At 51.6% G+C, this 12,298-nt stretch overlaps 1 protein-coding gene across 1 annotated transcript; it reads right to left on the bottom strand.

Annotated features, from left to right (window-relative positions):
- Positions 1-40: 40 nt before the first annotated feature.
- Positions 41-12,192, bottom strand: IL17RC (interleukin 17 receptor C). Its single transcript, XM_037826814.1, has 20 exons — positions 12,107-12,192; positions 11,680-11,824; positions 11,365-11,386; positions 11,017-11,169; positions 10,666-10,740; positions 10,465-10,574; positions 9,302-9,413; positions 8,953-8,997; positions 7,275-7,387; positions 6,955-7,014; positions 4,539-4,593; positions 4,268-4,449; positions 4,128-4,178; positions 3,150-3,195; positions 2,866-2,987; positions 2,619-2,678; positions 2,027-2,075; positions 937-1,032; positions 769-807; positions 41-675 (listed from the first exon to the last, which is right to left on the bottom strand). The coding sequence occupies exons 1-20, from the start codon at positions 12,190-12,192 to the stop codon at positions 65-67; spliced, it is 2,232 nt and encodes a 743-aa protein (XP_037682742.1). The 3' UTR covers positions 41-64.
- Positions 12,193-12,298: the final 106 nt, after the last annotated feature.

Below are 12,298 nucleotides of genomic sequence, written 5' to 3'. Positions count from 1 at the left end.
TTGGCTGCGTCTTTGCCGAGACGTATGTAGAAGCCACGGATAGAAAAATAGTTTCTGCCTTTATTCAAGTCCCGTCCCCCGCCCCAGGTCCCATCCCGCATCCCGGCCGGAAGCAGCTGTCCAGGGCGGGCTGAAGAGCCCGGGACACGTGCTCTGCCCTCTCCCCGAGCCGCCCCGTGCGGGATGCGCGGGGCCCCTCCAGAGCTCCTAAGAAGTCGGGCAGCTGCGAGGGCAGCGAGAAAACGGGCACCGTGCGGAAGAGGGCGGGCACAGCGTCCAGCTGGAGCAGCCTGTCAAAGCAGGCCCCGACGTAGCGGCCCGGCGCCCGGCCCTGCAAGAAGTCGGGCAGCACGCAGTTGAGCGACGCGGCGAAGGCGTCGTGCGGGGCGTGCGCCCGGGGCCCGGAGCCCCAGTCCTGCAGCCACTCGCGGCATAGTGCCACTGCCCCGGGCGAGAAGAGCAGGACCACCACGCCACCCTCCTGCAAGGTTTGGCGCCGCTGTGCGTGGAACCAGGCCAGGGGCCCCTGCGCGCTCAGTTCACGACGGCTCCACAAGTCCACGGCCACGCGCAGCGGCAGCTGGCATAGCGCCGACGCCAAGGCGCCCACCAGGCACTCGAAGCCAGCGTCGTCAGCAGAGTAGAGGAGCAGAACCCGGCGGGCCCTGGCAGCCGCTGCAGGAGGAAGGGTATGGGGAAAGGTGAGATGGCCCAAGGCTCGGCCCGCTCGGGGCGGCCCCCCCTTTCAAGGCGCTCGCGCACACTCACCCCCCGAGCGGACGTCCTCCTTCAAGAGCCGCAACCACCCTGTCAGGGGAGAGGGGCGGAAGCAGCCTGTGACGGCAGCCGCCGCCCCCTCCTGGGGAACTCCCTGGCCCACTCTGGTCCTGCCCCTGGGAGTGGTGGTCCTAGGGGGAGACTACGGGGAGCCCTCACCTTTCACGTTGTCCTTGTTGAAAAGGAAAAAGAGGAGAAGCGCAGCGGCACAGAGGAGGCAGGCCAGCCACACCAGGGCCCAGCGCTGGTGGGTATCTGGGAGAACCGGGAGAAGACAAAGTTAAAGACCTCACGCTTTCATCCTACTTCAATGAGAAGAAAAATCAAGGTCAGAGCCAGGAGAGAAACACAGATCCATCTACTAGGGTTACATTGGATGAGTGACTTTACTTTCTGTCCCAGTTGCCACCTCTATAACATTGGAATAATAATGGTACCTACTTCATAGGGTTGTTGTGAGAACAAAATACATGAACGTACATAAAGCAATTCACACTGTGCCTAGCAGAGTAAGTGCTCAAATGTCAGCTGATATTATTTCCACTGCCCTGTAAGCCTAGAGTTGCTAGGCACTTGATGTCGCTCTCCATGATGACTGGAAAAGCCTCTAGCTGGTGTCCCTACTTTTTTTTTTTCTTTCCTCCAATCCATTCACCACGTGGCAGCTCCAGAAATCATTAAAAAAATATAAATTAGATTGCAGCCCTCCCTTTATCAAAGCCCTTCAGGAAGCTCTTGCTACTCTTAACATAAAATCCAAATTCCCTATGACTCCCAAGTCCCTGCATGCCCCCCCACACAAATACACACACATCATCATGTGACAGGGGACTTTCCAAACCACCACCACCCCCAGCCACATTGGCTACCCTGGAGTTCCTCAAAAATTATATCTCCGCCCATTTGACCTAGCTCAGCCTTCAGAGTTCAGCTCAAACCTTTCCCTGAACCCTTCACCCAGGTCCCCATTACACCATTCACAGTATTGGACACTCTTACTTTATAATGCTTTGATAGCTCAAGTTCAGGTACATGATTGGGTAAAGTCTCTAGGACGGGAGTAAGGGCAGGAATTGGTGATCCTTGCAATCTCTCATCCCTGTTGTTTGAATGAATGAAGGAATGACCCTCTGGTTTAATCTCAGCCTAGGGAAGGACAAGGCTATTGTGTGGGCTGCCCCCAGGGGTGGTCCCTGCCAGAAGCCCAACTTCTGCTACAGAGAGGAAGGGCAGTTCTTACAGTACTCACATTTTTCCATGGGGCAGGCCCACAGTGCTCCCTGGCCATCATCCCACAGCTGTAAGACACAGACAACAATGAACAGAGCCCCCCGCTTGGTGTTCAATATCCACCAAGTTCTGGCCAGCCTGATCTCCTAATTCCCAACCTCTACTATGCTCATTTCTCCCACAAGGCAAATTCCTGCAAGCTGCTCTGCCTTTGCTTATGCTGTACCCACTGCCTAGAATGTGCCTTCCTCCATGCCAAATCTGGCCCACCTGAAGAGACCCTTCCATGATGCTCTCCCTGGACCCCAATACTTAACACTTGTGGGTGTGATTATTTACTGGCCTCTAGCCTTCAGTGAGCTCCTTGAGGGCAGGAACTATGCTTATTCTACCCATACCTCCCCTGGGATGGACACAAAAGCAGCACAAGCAGACAGCAGGTCAATGGTGGGTAGAGGGACAGTGAGGAGGCCCCTGCCCAGAAAGAGTGAGAGTTTCCCTGGTGCCTTCCAGTGTGCCAGGTACAAGGAGAGGCTGAGAGAGGCCAAGGGCAGGGTTTTACAACTATGGCCCTTGGGCCTTAGGGCAGGACTCTCCTGCCACCTACTCACCTGCACACACTGGCCTGACTGCAGATCCTGCAGTAGCTGCTCTCCAAGGCGAGCTGCCCTCTGCCAAGCCAAGGGGGAGGGACTGTCACCTGGGGTGGCTGTCTGTAGAGACCACTGGACTCACCCCACCGCCCCCACAGACCAGCACAGGGCCTGGCACAGAGGAGGGGGAAAGTGGTATGGATATTTGAGGCCAGGTTTGAGATGGAACTAGACAGGTCTGTGGAATAGGGTCTCCAGCCCTCACCGTGGAAGCCTTGCTGGGCAGTGGGGTGCAGCCACTCAGTTCCAAGGCACACAGTGATCTGTTGTCCTGGGGGCCTCGTGTCTCCACCAGCACCATGTCATCTCTGAGGGGCCCCAGAGAGTCTGGAAGGAGAGAGAGTCCACTCTGAGTCAGTCTCAGCCTTCCCCTGAGGCTGCTGCTTGCCCACCCCCTCATGCCTTGACTTTCACCCCCAGGACCTAAACCTCCAGGGTTCAAACCTACTGCAGTGGCCCTGCCCCAGCTTTCTCTTAGGCCCCACTCACCAGCCCACAAACACTCTTGCAACTCCAACTTTTCCCAGCTGCTGACCTGCTCAGAAAGGAACCAGGGTTAGGGGTACTGGGAAAATCAAGAGCCAAGGCCAGAAAGAAGAGACAGGCAAGAGGAGGCCCTAGAGTTGGGGGTTCTGTGCTCTGGACTGACCAGGCAGATCTGGGTCAAAGGCTGGGTAAATAGGAAAGTCACTTCACCTTTCTCAGCCTTGTAAGATCATGTGTGCTAAAGGGCCTTATGTTCCTAAAGCTCTTGACATGTCCTTCAAAGCACTTTACACATTCCGGTCTCATCTAACCCCACCTTCTCAAAGAGGCCTCACCTGAACACCCCACTTAGAATTACAACCCCAATCCTCCCTTGTCCTTCCCCACCTTTACCCATAGTATCTATATGCAATTGTAACCTACTGTATAATTTACTTATTTGTTATGTTTATTGTCCATTGTCTGTCTTTCTCCATTAGAACATACACTCTGTGAAGATGGGGACATTTGTTGGTTTGTTCACTGACGTATCTAACCCCAGTGCCTAAAACAGTGCTGGCACATAATAGATGCTCAAAAAATTTTTGTTGAATAAATAAATATCTTTACAAATGCCCTTTGAAGTTGGAGAACAACCCATTCTGCTGGTGGGGAAACAGGATAATAATAGCAATAATATAAGGAGCTAACATTTATTGAGCATTTAGTCTGTGCCAGACCCTAAGGTGATGCACTTCTCTTATTCAAGCCCCACAACCATTCTGTAAGGTAATCATTATCATCTCCATTAAACAGATGAAGAGACTGATGTTTAGAGAGGTGATGTGATTTGCCCAGGATCCCTCCCATCACTGCTAAAATAAAAGGTGGAACTCGAAAAAGAGGAATCCCCTAGCCACTTTGTTCTGGGGGTCGTCAAGGGGATGAAGTAGTTCCAGAAGACAGTGACTGGTCTGGGGATCCGCGCAGGGTCCCTCTCACCTGGACACAGAGGTTGGGGTGGCCCTTCAGCAAAGGGAACTCGTGGGCCCTCTGCGGAAAGAGAGAAGGGGATGGGTGGGGTCAAGAAGGAAGGTCCCTACTCCTACCCCACCCCGAGCGCCACTTGCCGCCTCGCTCACGTTCACAGTGACGTTCTCCGAGGCCAGTGGCGGGACCAGCGGCTGGCAGGGGCCCCCGCCCGGCGCCTGCCAGCACAGCGCCGCCTCGGCGGGCAGCGGACAAGGCGCGTCCAGCCGCCAACCCTGCGGGGGAAGCAGCCGCAGCCGGGCGGCGCGCCACAGGTTCTGGTGCGCGCGCGGGTCTGCGGGGAGAGGAAGCGGGTCACTGCGAGCGGGGTAGCCGGCCGCCCGCACTGCCCACATCCCCGGGCCCCGGACCAGGACCGCTCACCCTCCTTGAAGGGGCAGATGCTCGTCCTGACGGAGTCGGTCTCCAGGGGCCACACCTGGGAAGGAAACAGGGCTCTGCTCAGGTCAGTTCAACCCAGCCACCCTCCTTGAGCATCTTCCTGCGTGCCAGGCCCTCCGCTAGGCACTAGGGAAGCATTCATTCAACCGACATTTCAAAAGCCCTTGCCAAATCGTGGGATTGAGAACATCTTGACCAAAGGGGGGGATGCGAAATGAAATGAAATAAAGCTTCAGTGGCTAAGAGATTTCAAATGGAGTCGAGAGGTCACTCTGGTGGCCATTCTTACGCACTACATAGATAACACTTTTTAGATTTTAATGTATGGGAATAGCTAGAAGTAAATACCTGAAACTACTAAATTCTAACCCAGTGCCTTGACTCTTGAAGACAATTATATAACAATATAGATTACAAGGGGTGACAGTGCAATTGAAAACCTTGTGGATAGCACTCCCTTTATCCAGTGTATGGATGGATGAATAGAAAAATGGGGACAAAAACTAAGGGAAAAATAGGGTGGGATGGGGGGGTGATTTGGGTATTCTTTCTTATTTTTATTTTTTATTCTGATTCTGATTCTTTCTGGTGTAAGGAAAATGTTCAGAAATAGATTGTGGTGATGAATGCATAACTGTGTGATGGTGCTATGAACAGTTGATTGTACCCATGGATGATTGTATGGTATGTGAATATATCTCAATAAAACTGAATTAAAAAAAAAAAAAAAAAGACCTTGCCAAGCAGTCTTTTTGCTCTTTGCAAGGCATACATGTATTCTTCCAGCAAACCCCTAATAGGCATCTATGCCAAGCCCTGGCAACTTCTTCATTCAACAAATTTTTTATGACTACCTACTATGTGTCTTAACACTATGCTAGGCACTAGGGACATTCAATAATTCATTCATTCCATAATCACTCTGTGAACACTTACTATGTGCTGCGTACTGTGCCAGGTGCCAGGGAGACATTCTTTTATTCTTTCAATAGACTTTTTAAAGAACACCTATTATATGCTGTATTAAGCACTAGAGATAATACATTAACTTATTTACCAAACCTTTAATTAAGAGCACTTACTATGTGGCACACATTGTGCTTGGCCACGAGAACATTAAAATCACAGCAAACATTTCATGAGCATCAGTCATGTGTCCTATTTCTGTCCTAGGCAGTAGAGATTCATTCATTCATTCATTCATTCACTCATTCATTCAACAAGCACTTGATTAGCACTCACTATGAGCTAGGCACTGTGCAAGGCTCTGGGAGAATTATCAAGTTTGAATTAGATATGATTTTCTTGCCCTCAAGAAACTAACAGTTGTAGTAAGGATAAAACATGTAGATAAATTAACAAATCGATCACTCATTCCAGAAATACATATTGAGCATCTGTTGTGTGAAAGAAGGAATGAGACAGGTGCCCAGATAAAAATGGAAATGATAAATGAACAAGGAAGGACAGAATAAGTGCAAGGGGAATTTGGAGATAGGAGAGGCCAGGCAGTTGGGAGAAAGTTTTGGGAAAGAGGTGACATTTGAGCTTGGAGAATTTGCTGTGAGGAGAAGAGGCAAGGGCATTCCAGGTGGTAGGAACCACCTGAACAAAGGCATAAGGTGGGTGTACCCTGGTGAGTAACTCCATTTGGGTGTAACAAAGTTGGGGTGAAGGGGAATCAAGGGGAAAACGGAAAGGAAAAGGTTCAATTAGGGGGCAGAGCATGGGGCCTGGGCCAAGGAAGCATTGAGAAAGGAGATGGGGTCAGGAGATTATCGAAACAGTCCAGAGGAGAATTTATAGAAGCTCAAACTGGACCAGGATGGAAGCGAGGGGGAAAGAGAAGGAGAGACCAATTAAATGTGCATTCCAAGGGAGAAGGAAGCACCAACATACATAAACCTGTGTGTGGCACGTTTCCTTGCAACAGCTTTAGGAGGCTGGTGCTATTAATATTCTCATTTTACAGGTGAGGAAACAGACTCAGAGAGGTGAAGTGACTTGCCCACATTCACACAGCTGGCAAATGGCAAGAGCCAGGATTCAAATCAGCCTGAGTCTAAAACAGTCTAGAACACACACTACCCTCCAGGGGAGCACAAAGAGGAGACTGGAGGAATAGGAAAAGACTTCAAGGAGGAGGTGACATCTGAACAGGGTCATGAAGCATAAGTAGGAGTCCTGTGGATGGAGAATCAGTAAGCGCATTCTAGGTATGTAACAGGCAGAGGCTGTGGGAAAGCAGGTGTCAAGAAAGGGCCAGCCACCCCAGGGAGCCAGAGTTTAAACATCAAAGAGGAGAGTGGGGAATGGTGAGACCAGGAAGGTGGGAGCCACCATCCTCACCAACTACCCGATCCCCTTTCCCTGGAGCCCAGATGGACTCTGTTCTTACCAGAATACAGAGGCAGGGTACCAAATCTGTGTGGTTCAAGGTAATAGTCTGCGGCCCAGTCTGTAAGACAAGAGGAGAAGGAAAGAAGTTGGAAAGGTTAAGGAGGAGGAGAAACAGGGCTGGCTGCCAAATTTAAAGAAACCAAGCAGGCAGAGTAATGACTTCCTGCGGCTTGTCACCCGATATCAGCAATGTCCCTATCAATATTCCTTTGCCTTGGGCATGTGTCTTTTTCAAGGATCTCTTTTGATAATGCACATAAATCCTTAGCATGGGCATCAGCCTAGAGTAAAACGAACTTGGAGAGGGAGAGGCCTCACCAGGTTTCTGTGCCACCAGGGTTTCTGGGTGTCGGAGTCCTGGTTCCAGTACATGGAGAGGCCAAAGCGCTGCTCTTCAGAGACATCCAGCACGAGGTGCACATCATCACCGTCTGCAGATACGTTGAGCCAGGGTAGGGCTGGTGGGGGAGGCAGAGGGATAGGGGGCCAACTCTGACTTCCTTCTCCTCTTCTGCACACCCAAGCGTGGGCCACACCTACTGACTGACCCTTTAGTGTTTACCCAAAACACCTGCTGAGAAGCCCTTGGAGGGCAGAGCCTGTATCCCCATCTCAGAGGAGACTTTGTCTCCAGCAGCTGGCTCTGGGTTGAGACCATTGAGGCTCCAGTATTTGGGGGGACAACTGTTCTCCCTGCTTCTCTCTCTGCAGCCAGAAGGATCTTTTTACCAGAGTGAGAAAATCATTTTCCTTCTCGGCTTAGAACCCTCAGATGGCTTTCCATATTACTCCCAGTAAAAGCCAGAGTCCTTAAAATGGCTCATAAGGTCCTACTCAAGCAGACTGGCATGATCTCTCTGACCCATCTCCTAGTACTCTTGGCCTAATTACTCTGCTGCAAACACACTGGCCTTCTTACTATTACTCAAACAGAGCAGACACACTCCAACCTCAGGCCCTTTGCACTGGCTGCTCCCTCTGCATGGAATCCTCTTCCTCCTGATACACAGATGACTCCTCCCTCACCTCCTTCAGGGCTGTGCTCACTGCAATGAGGCCATCCCTGACCCCCTGTGACCTCCAAACTCCTACCTCCCTTCCCTGCGTATTCTCCATATTGTACCTCTTACATCTCCTTGGGCTTATTATGTGTCCTCCCTCACCCAACCCCAAACCCCACACCCAGCTAGAATGTCAGCTCCATGAGAGCAGGTATTTTTGTTCATTTTGTTTATTGATTATCTCTCGTGCCTAGGGATATGCTTGGCACACAGTAATTACTCAATATTTTTTGAATAAATGAATTAATTTCTACTGAATGAAGAAATAAAAGGTATGATGTGTATCTGTGTCCTCAAAACTCTGGTGCTGAGTTAGTCTTTAATGGATTACCAAAGAAGCAAGTCAAGTTTAAGAAATCAAAATAGAAAATGAAAAAGAAATAATTTGATAGTTAAAAATCAAAATGTTTGTATCTTCTTCTGGGTGATAGCTATGCATATATATACATATGTAAAAATTAATCAAACTGGATATTTAAAATTAGTACACTTTGTACTATATGTATGTTATACCACAATAAAAATGAAAAAAGATTTTTAGGAACAAAAACAAAATCCAAATAGCGATCATGGGAAAAGTATGAGAACTTTGACTTTCTTAGCTCTTATTTTATGGTTTAAGATTATTTTTAATTTTGATATATGGGGGTACCATAATCTTGACAATGCTTTGGGCCTCTAGCTATCCTGTTATTAGGCAGTATTTGTTACAAGGAGTGAGGGATTCATCTTAATATCACCAGTGCCTGGCACAGAGTAGTGGCTACTGTAGCTCATGTCGGATGGATGGATGGATGGATGGATGGATGGATGGATGAATGTGCCCCACAAACTTCTGGGATGTGGCAGCCCAGACCTGGAGCAGACTCTAAGGGTCCCTCACACTCCAGACCCTGCCCCTCCCTCCTCCCAGCCCCGTTGGCTCTAGCCCCTACCCCAGCAGCTCTGGATGCTGTCCCGGACTTCGAGCCCCCTGCAGTCTGGAGAGAAATCACAGAAAAGCCTCCAGTGGGGCTGGGTGCCAAGAAAGGGGGAGGGGAGCAACACAACCATAGGGCTCCCTGTCCCCTAAATACCACCCTCATCTCTCCATTGCTCAAATTACATTCCCCAGAGGCTGGTAAGGATGTGCAAGGGACTGACTCTTGGGAGGTCTTGAGCCCAGACCCTTGCCTGAGAATAGATGGGACTAGGAAGGGGGTGAGAGCTGCAGGGGAGTAGCCAGAAGGGAAAGAGATTAGGGTTGCCAGGACGTGGGGCCCTGGAGGCTCTGAGGCCGCTTACCAGGCAGCTGCTGTGTGACGTTGAGCCCCTTCTGGTACCTTGGCTGAGTGTAGGACCAGATTCGCACCTCACCCCCGAGGGCAGCCTCGAAGCAGTCAAATACTATAGAACCCTGTGAGGAGAGGGGTGGGGGAAGACTGGTGGTGTGGGGCTCAGAATCCAGGCCAAAAGCTGTGGACCACTCTGCCAGCCTCTCCCATTCCCCTCAACTGGTGATATAGTTATATTGTACGGCCCAAAGTCAATCATTCAAGTTTCCTTCAAGGGTCCGCAATTCTAAAGGAAACACTCTCAATAGGGGTGTCAGCAGGGGAGGGATAAGTGTTCTAGCTATTTGAGACCCTGCCACCACTCGTGCTACCCTGGAACACCTGGCCAAAGCTAAGGTGATCAGACAGCCTAATGCAAATGCAGGGCACCCCACCTCACAGAGCTTGTTCTCACATCCTGTGCCTCAGGGGTTCTCACAAGTGCCTTGTGAGGTGCGCCAAGCAGAACTCTCCAATTTTCCAGATGAGAAGATGCTGGCTGGGGGGTTGGAGGGGAAGTCAAACGACTTGAGTGATTTGGCCCCAGTGGAGACAAACCTTCCAATTGTGTGCAGCCCCCTGAGGCAGGGAGAAGCCCCAACACCCTGAGCTGTAGGGCATCTGGTACAACCACAGTATGGTGGTATGGAAGGAAGGGCATCAGTCCAGAAGCCAGAGAAGTGGACCCAGCCCACAGACCTTCCCTCTCTGAGCCTCAGTTTCTTAATCTAGAAAATGGAGGTAATAATAATGCCTGGTTCATGGCGTAGCTTTAAGGATTACAAAAGAAAAGAAAAATTAAATTTACTGATGCTCTTTAGTGCTGGACATTATACCAGGTGTTTTACATGTATCAACTCATTTAATTCTCACAATGGCTGTAAAATGTAGGACTATTCTTACAACCCCACTTTACAGACAGGAGAACTGAGGCCCAAAGGGCTGAAAGGGCTTGCCCACAGTCACATGGCAGAAATAGGACTTAGATAATGAAGGTATCAATTTTCTGTATATATATTTCACAATAAAAAAAAATTTTAAAAAGATAATAAATGTGAAAGCACTTTAGAGATTTCATATTTAGAAGGTGGTTGTGATAATGATGATGATGATGATGATGATGATTTTGCATACCACAGGCTGACTAGGCTGTACGAGGGCAGCAGGCACTTGCACCTCCAGTAGGACACAGCGGGCCTTAGGGTAGGCCTGGAAGGAGAGCACGACTTGGGCCTGGAGAGAAGCTGTGAGCAACAGGCAAGGGTTGGGTCAGTCCCAGGGGCAGCATGGCAAGGCCCTGGCCAGGGGCAGTTGGGTCAGCCGAGTTCTCCTCACCATTCCTGGGCTCCCCAGGCTCTGAGTCAGCTGCTCCCCCAATCGTTTCTTCATCTTCAGGCTCTTTCCCGTGCCCTGGAAGGACCCAAGAGCAAGATCCCGGTCAGGCCCTCTTCTTCAGGCTGACTTTGTACTTGGCTTTCTTCAAGTACATCCAGTGCTGAGAAGCAGAGGCCAGGCCCAGGGTCTGGCAGGTGGACATGGGGACCAGACTGGCCTGGGAGGTCCTGAGGCCAGTGTCCTCCGGGAGAACACCAAGTATACCCAGTGCTGCCTGACAGGTGGTCCCCAGGCCCAACCCAGACATGCTCAGGTGCGCATACGCACAGCCACAGGATGACTTTTGCTCACCATGCACAGCCAAGCGGACAGCCACACGCACACAGAGGTCACAATCGTTCTCCTGATGGCATCTCAGGACCAGCTCTGTCTGAAGGTGCATAGGCACCAGCACGGGGCCTGGAGCGGGCACGATGCTCCCCGGCAGGCAGAACACATCGTCACCTGTGTGAGAAGGGTGGGGTGGCAGCTGAACCCAGAGTTTGGCTGCACCTGCCACCTCCATGGGGCCAAGGAGCTTTGGGCTCTTCCTGGGCTGGGGGTAGAGTGTGGTGAGAGCATGGAAGGAACTGGAATAGCTCCCCTCCCTTCAAAAACCTATTGAGAAGTTCCTTTCTCAATAAAAGTAGGGATACTCACCCCAGAGGTGGCAGGAGAGGCCCTGGGAGGAAGAAAAAGGAGAATCAGGATGTATGTCCCCAAATCCAACTATCTTTCTCTGCCTGAGACCCCCACCCATCTCCTTCCAGGGTTCCCTACTCTAAGCCCCTCCCCGAAGGCCGACCAGGCTCTCATCCTCTCCCCATTCTTCTCTTCCCCCATCAGCACCAGACAGACCAGCCAGGGCGGTTTTGGCAGTGGCGTGGCGGCAGTGACAGGAGCCAACCAAGGGCCCTGATGGGCCTCAGACTGAACCCTGAAACCTCCCCAACCCTCCCAAGGCCCCAGACTCACCGGAGAGCAGCGGGCAGTGTCCTGAGGCCCCTCAAGCCTCTCCAGAGAGAGGACCCCAGGGCTGCGGCCCAGTGCCAAGGACAGCAGGAACCAGGGCACAGGTATCTTCCAGGCGCCAGGTGGCACCCAGGCCTGAAGCCCTGTCCTGCCCCCCCCAAAGGGGGGGCAAGACACCCCAACCCTGCCCCCACTCAGCCCTGTGCCTGTGGGCAGCAGGGGCCAGAATCCCTCCCCAGCCCCGGGATCCCCGCCTTGGAGGGTTTGCGCACTCCCCACTCCCAGGAGTCCTGCCTCCCGTTCCAGTCCCAGCCAGAGTGCTTTCGTTTTGGCTCCCGGCAGGCAGCTGGCTGTTCCCGCCCCCACCCTGTCCCTCCCACCAACACTAGGCTTGGGAGCCAGCCTCCTTGGACAAGGGTGGTGGCCTCACCTCCTCCTTATTTCTCTCTCCTCCTCCTCCTTCTCTGCTGACACCTGGCTGGGAGGGGCACCTGGAGAAGGTAGCAGCAGCCTCATGGCTGAGTAAGGAAGTCCTTATACACCCTGGGAAACCCCAAGGAGGAGGGTTTGAACTGAAAGCACCCCGGGGCCTGGGCAATCTTGGGCCACTTCCACTTCCTAC

Source organism: Choloepus didactylus, chromosome 1, assembly GCF_015220235.1.
Source record: "Choloepus didactylus isolate mChoDid1 chromosome 1, mChoDid1.pri, whole genome shotgun sequence".
NCBI lineage: Eukaryota > Metazoa > Chordata > Mammalia > Pilosa > Megalonychidae > Choloepus > Choloepus didactylus.
This window is presented reverse-complemented; position numbering and strand designations above follow the sequence as displayed.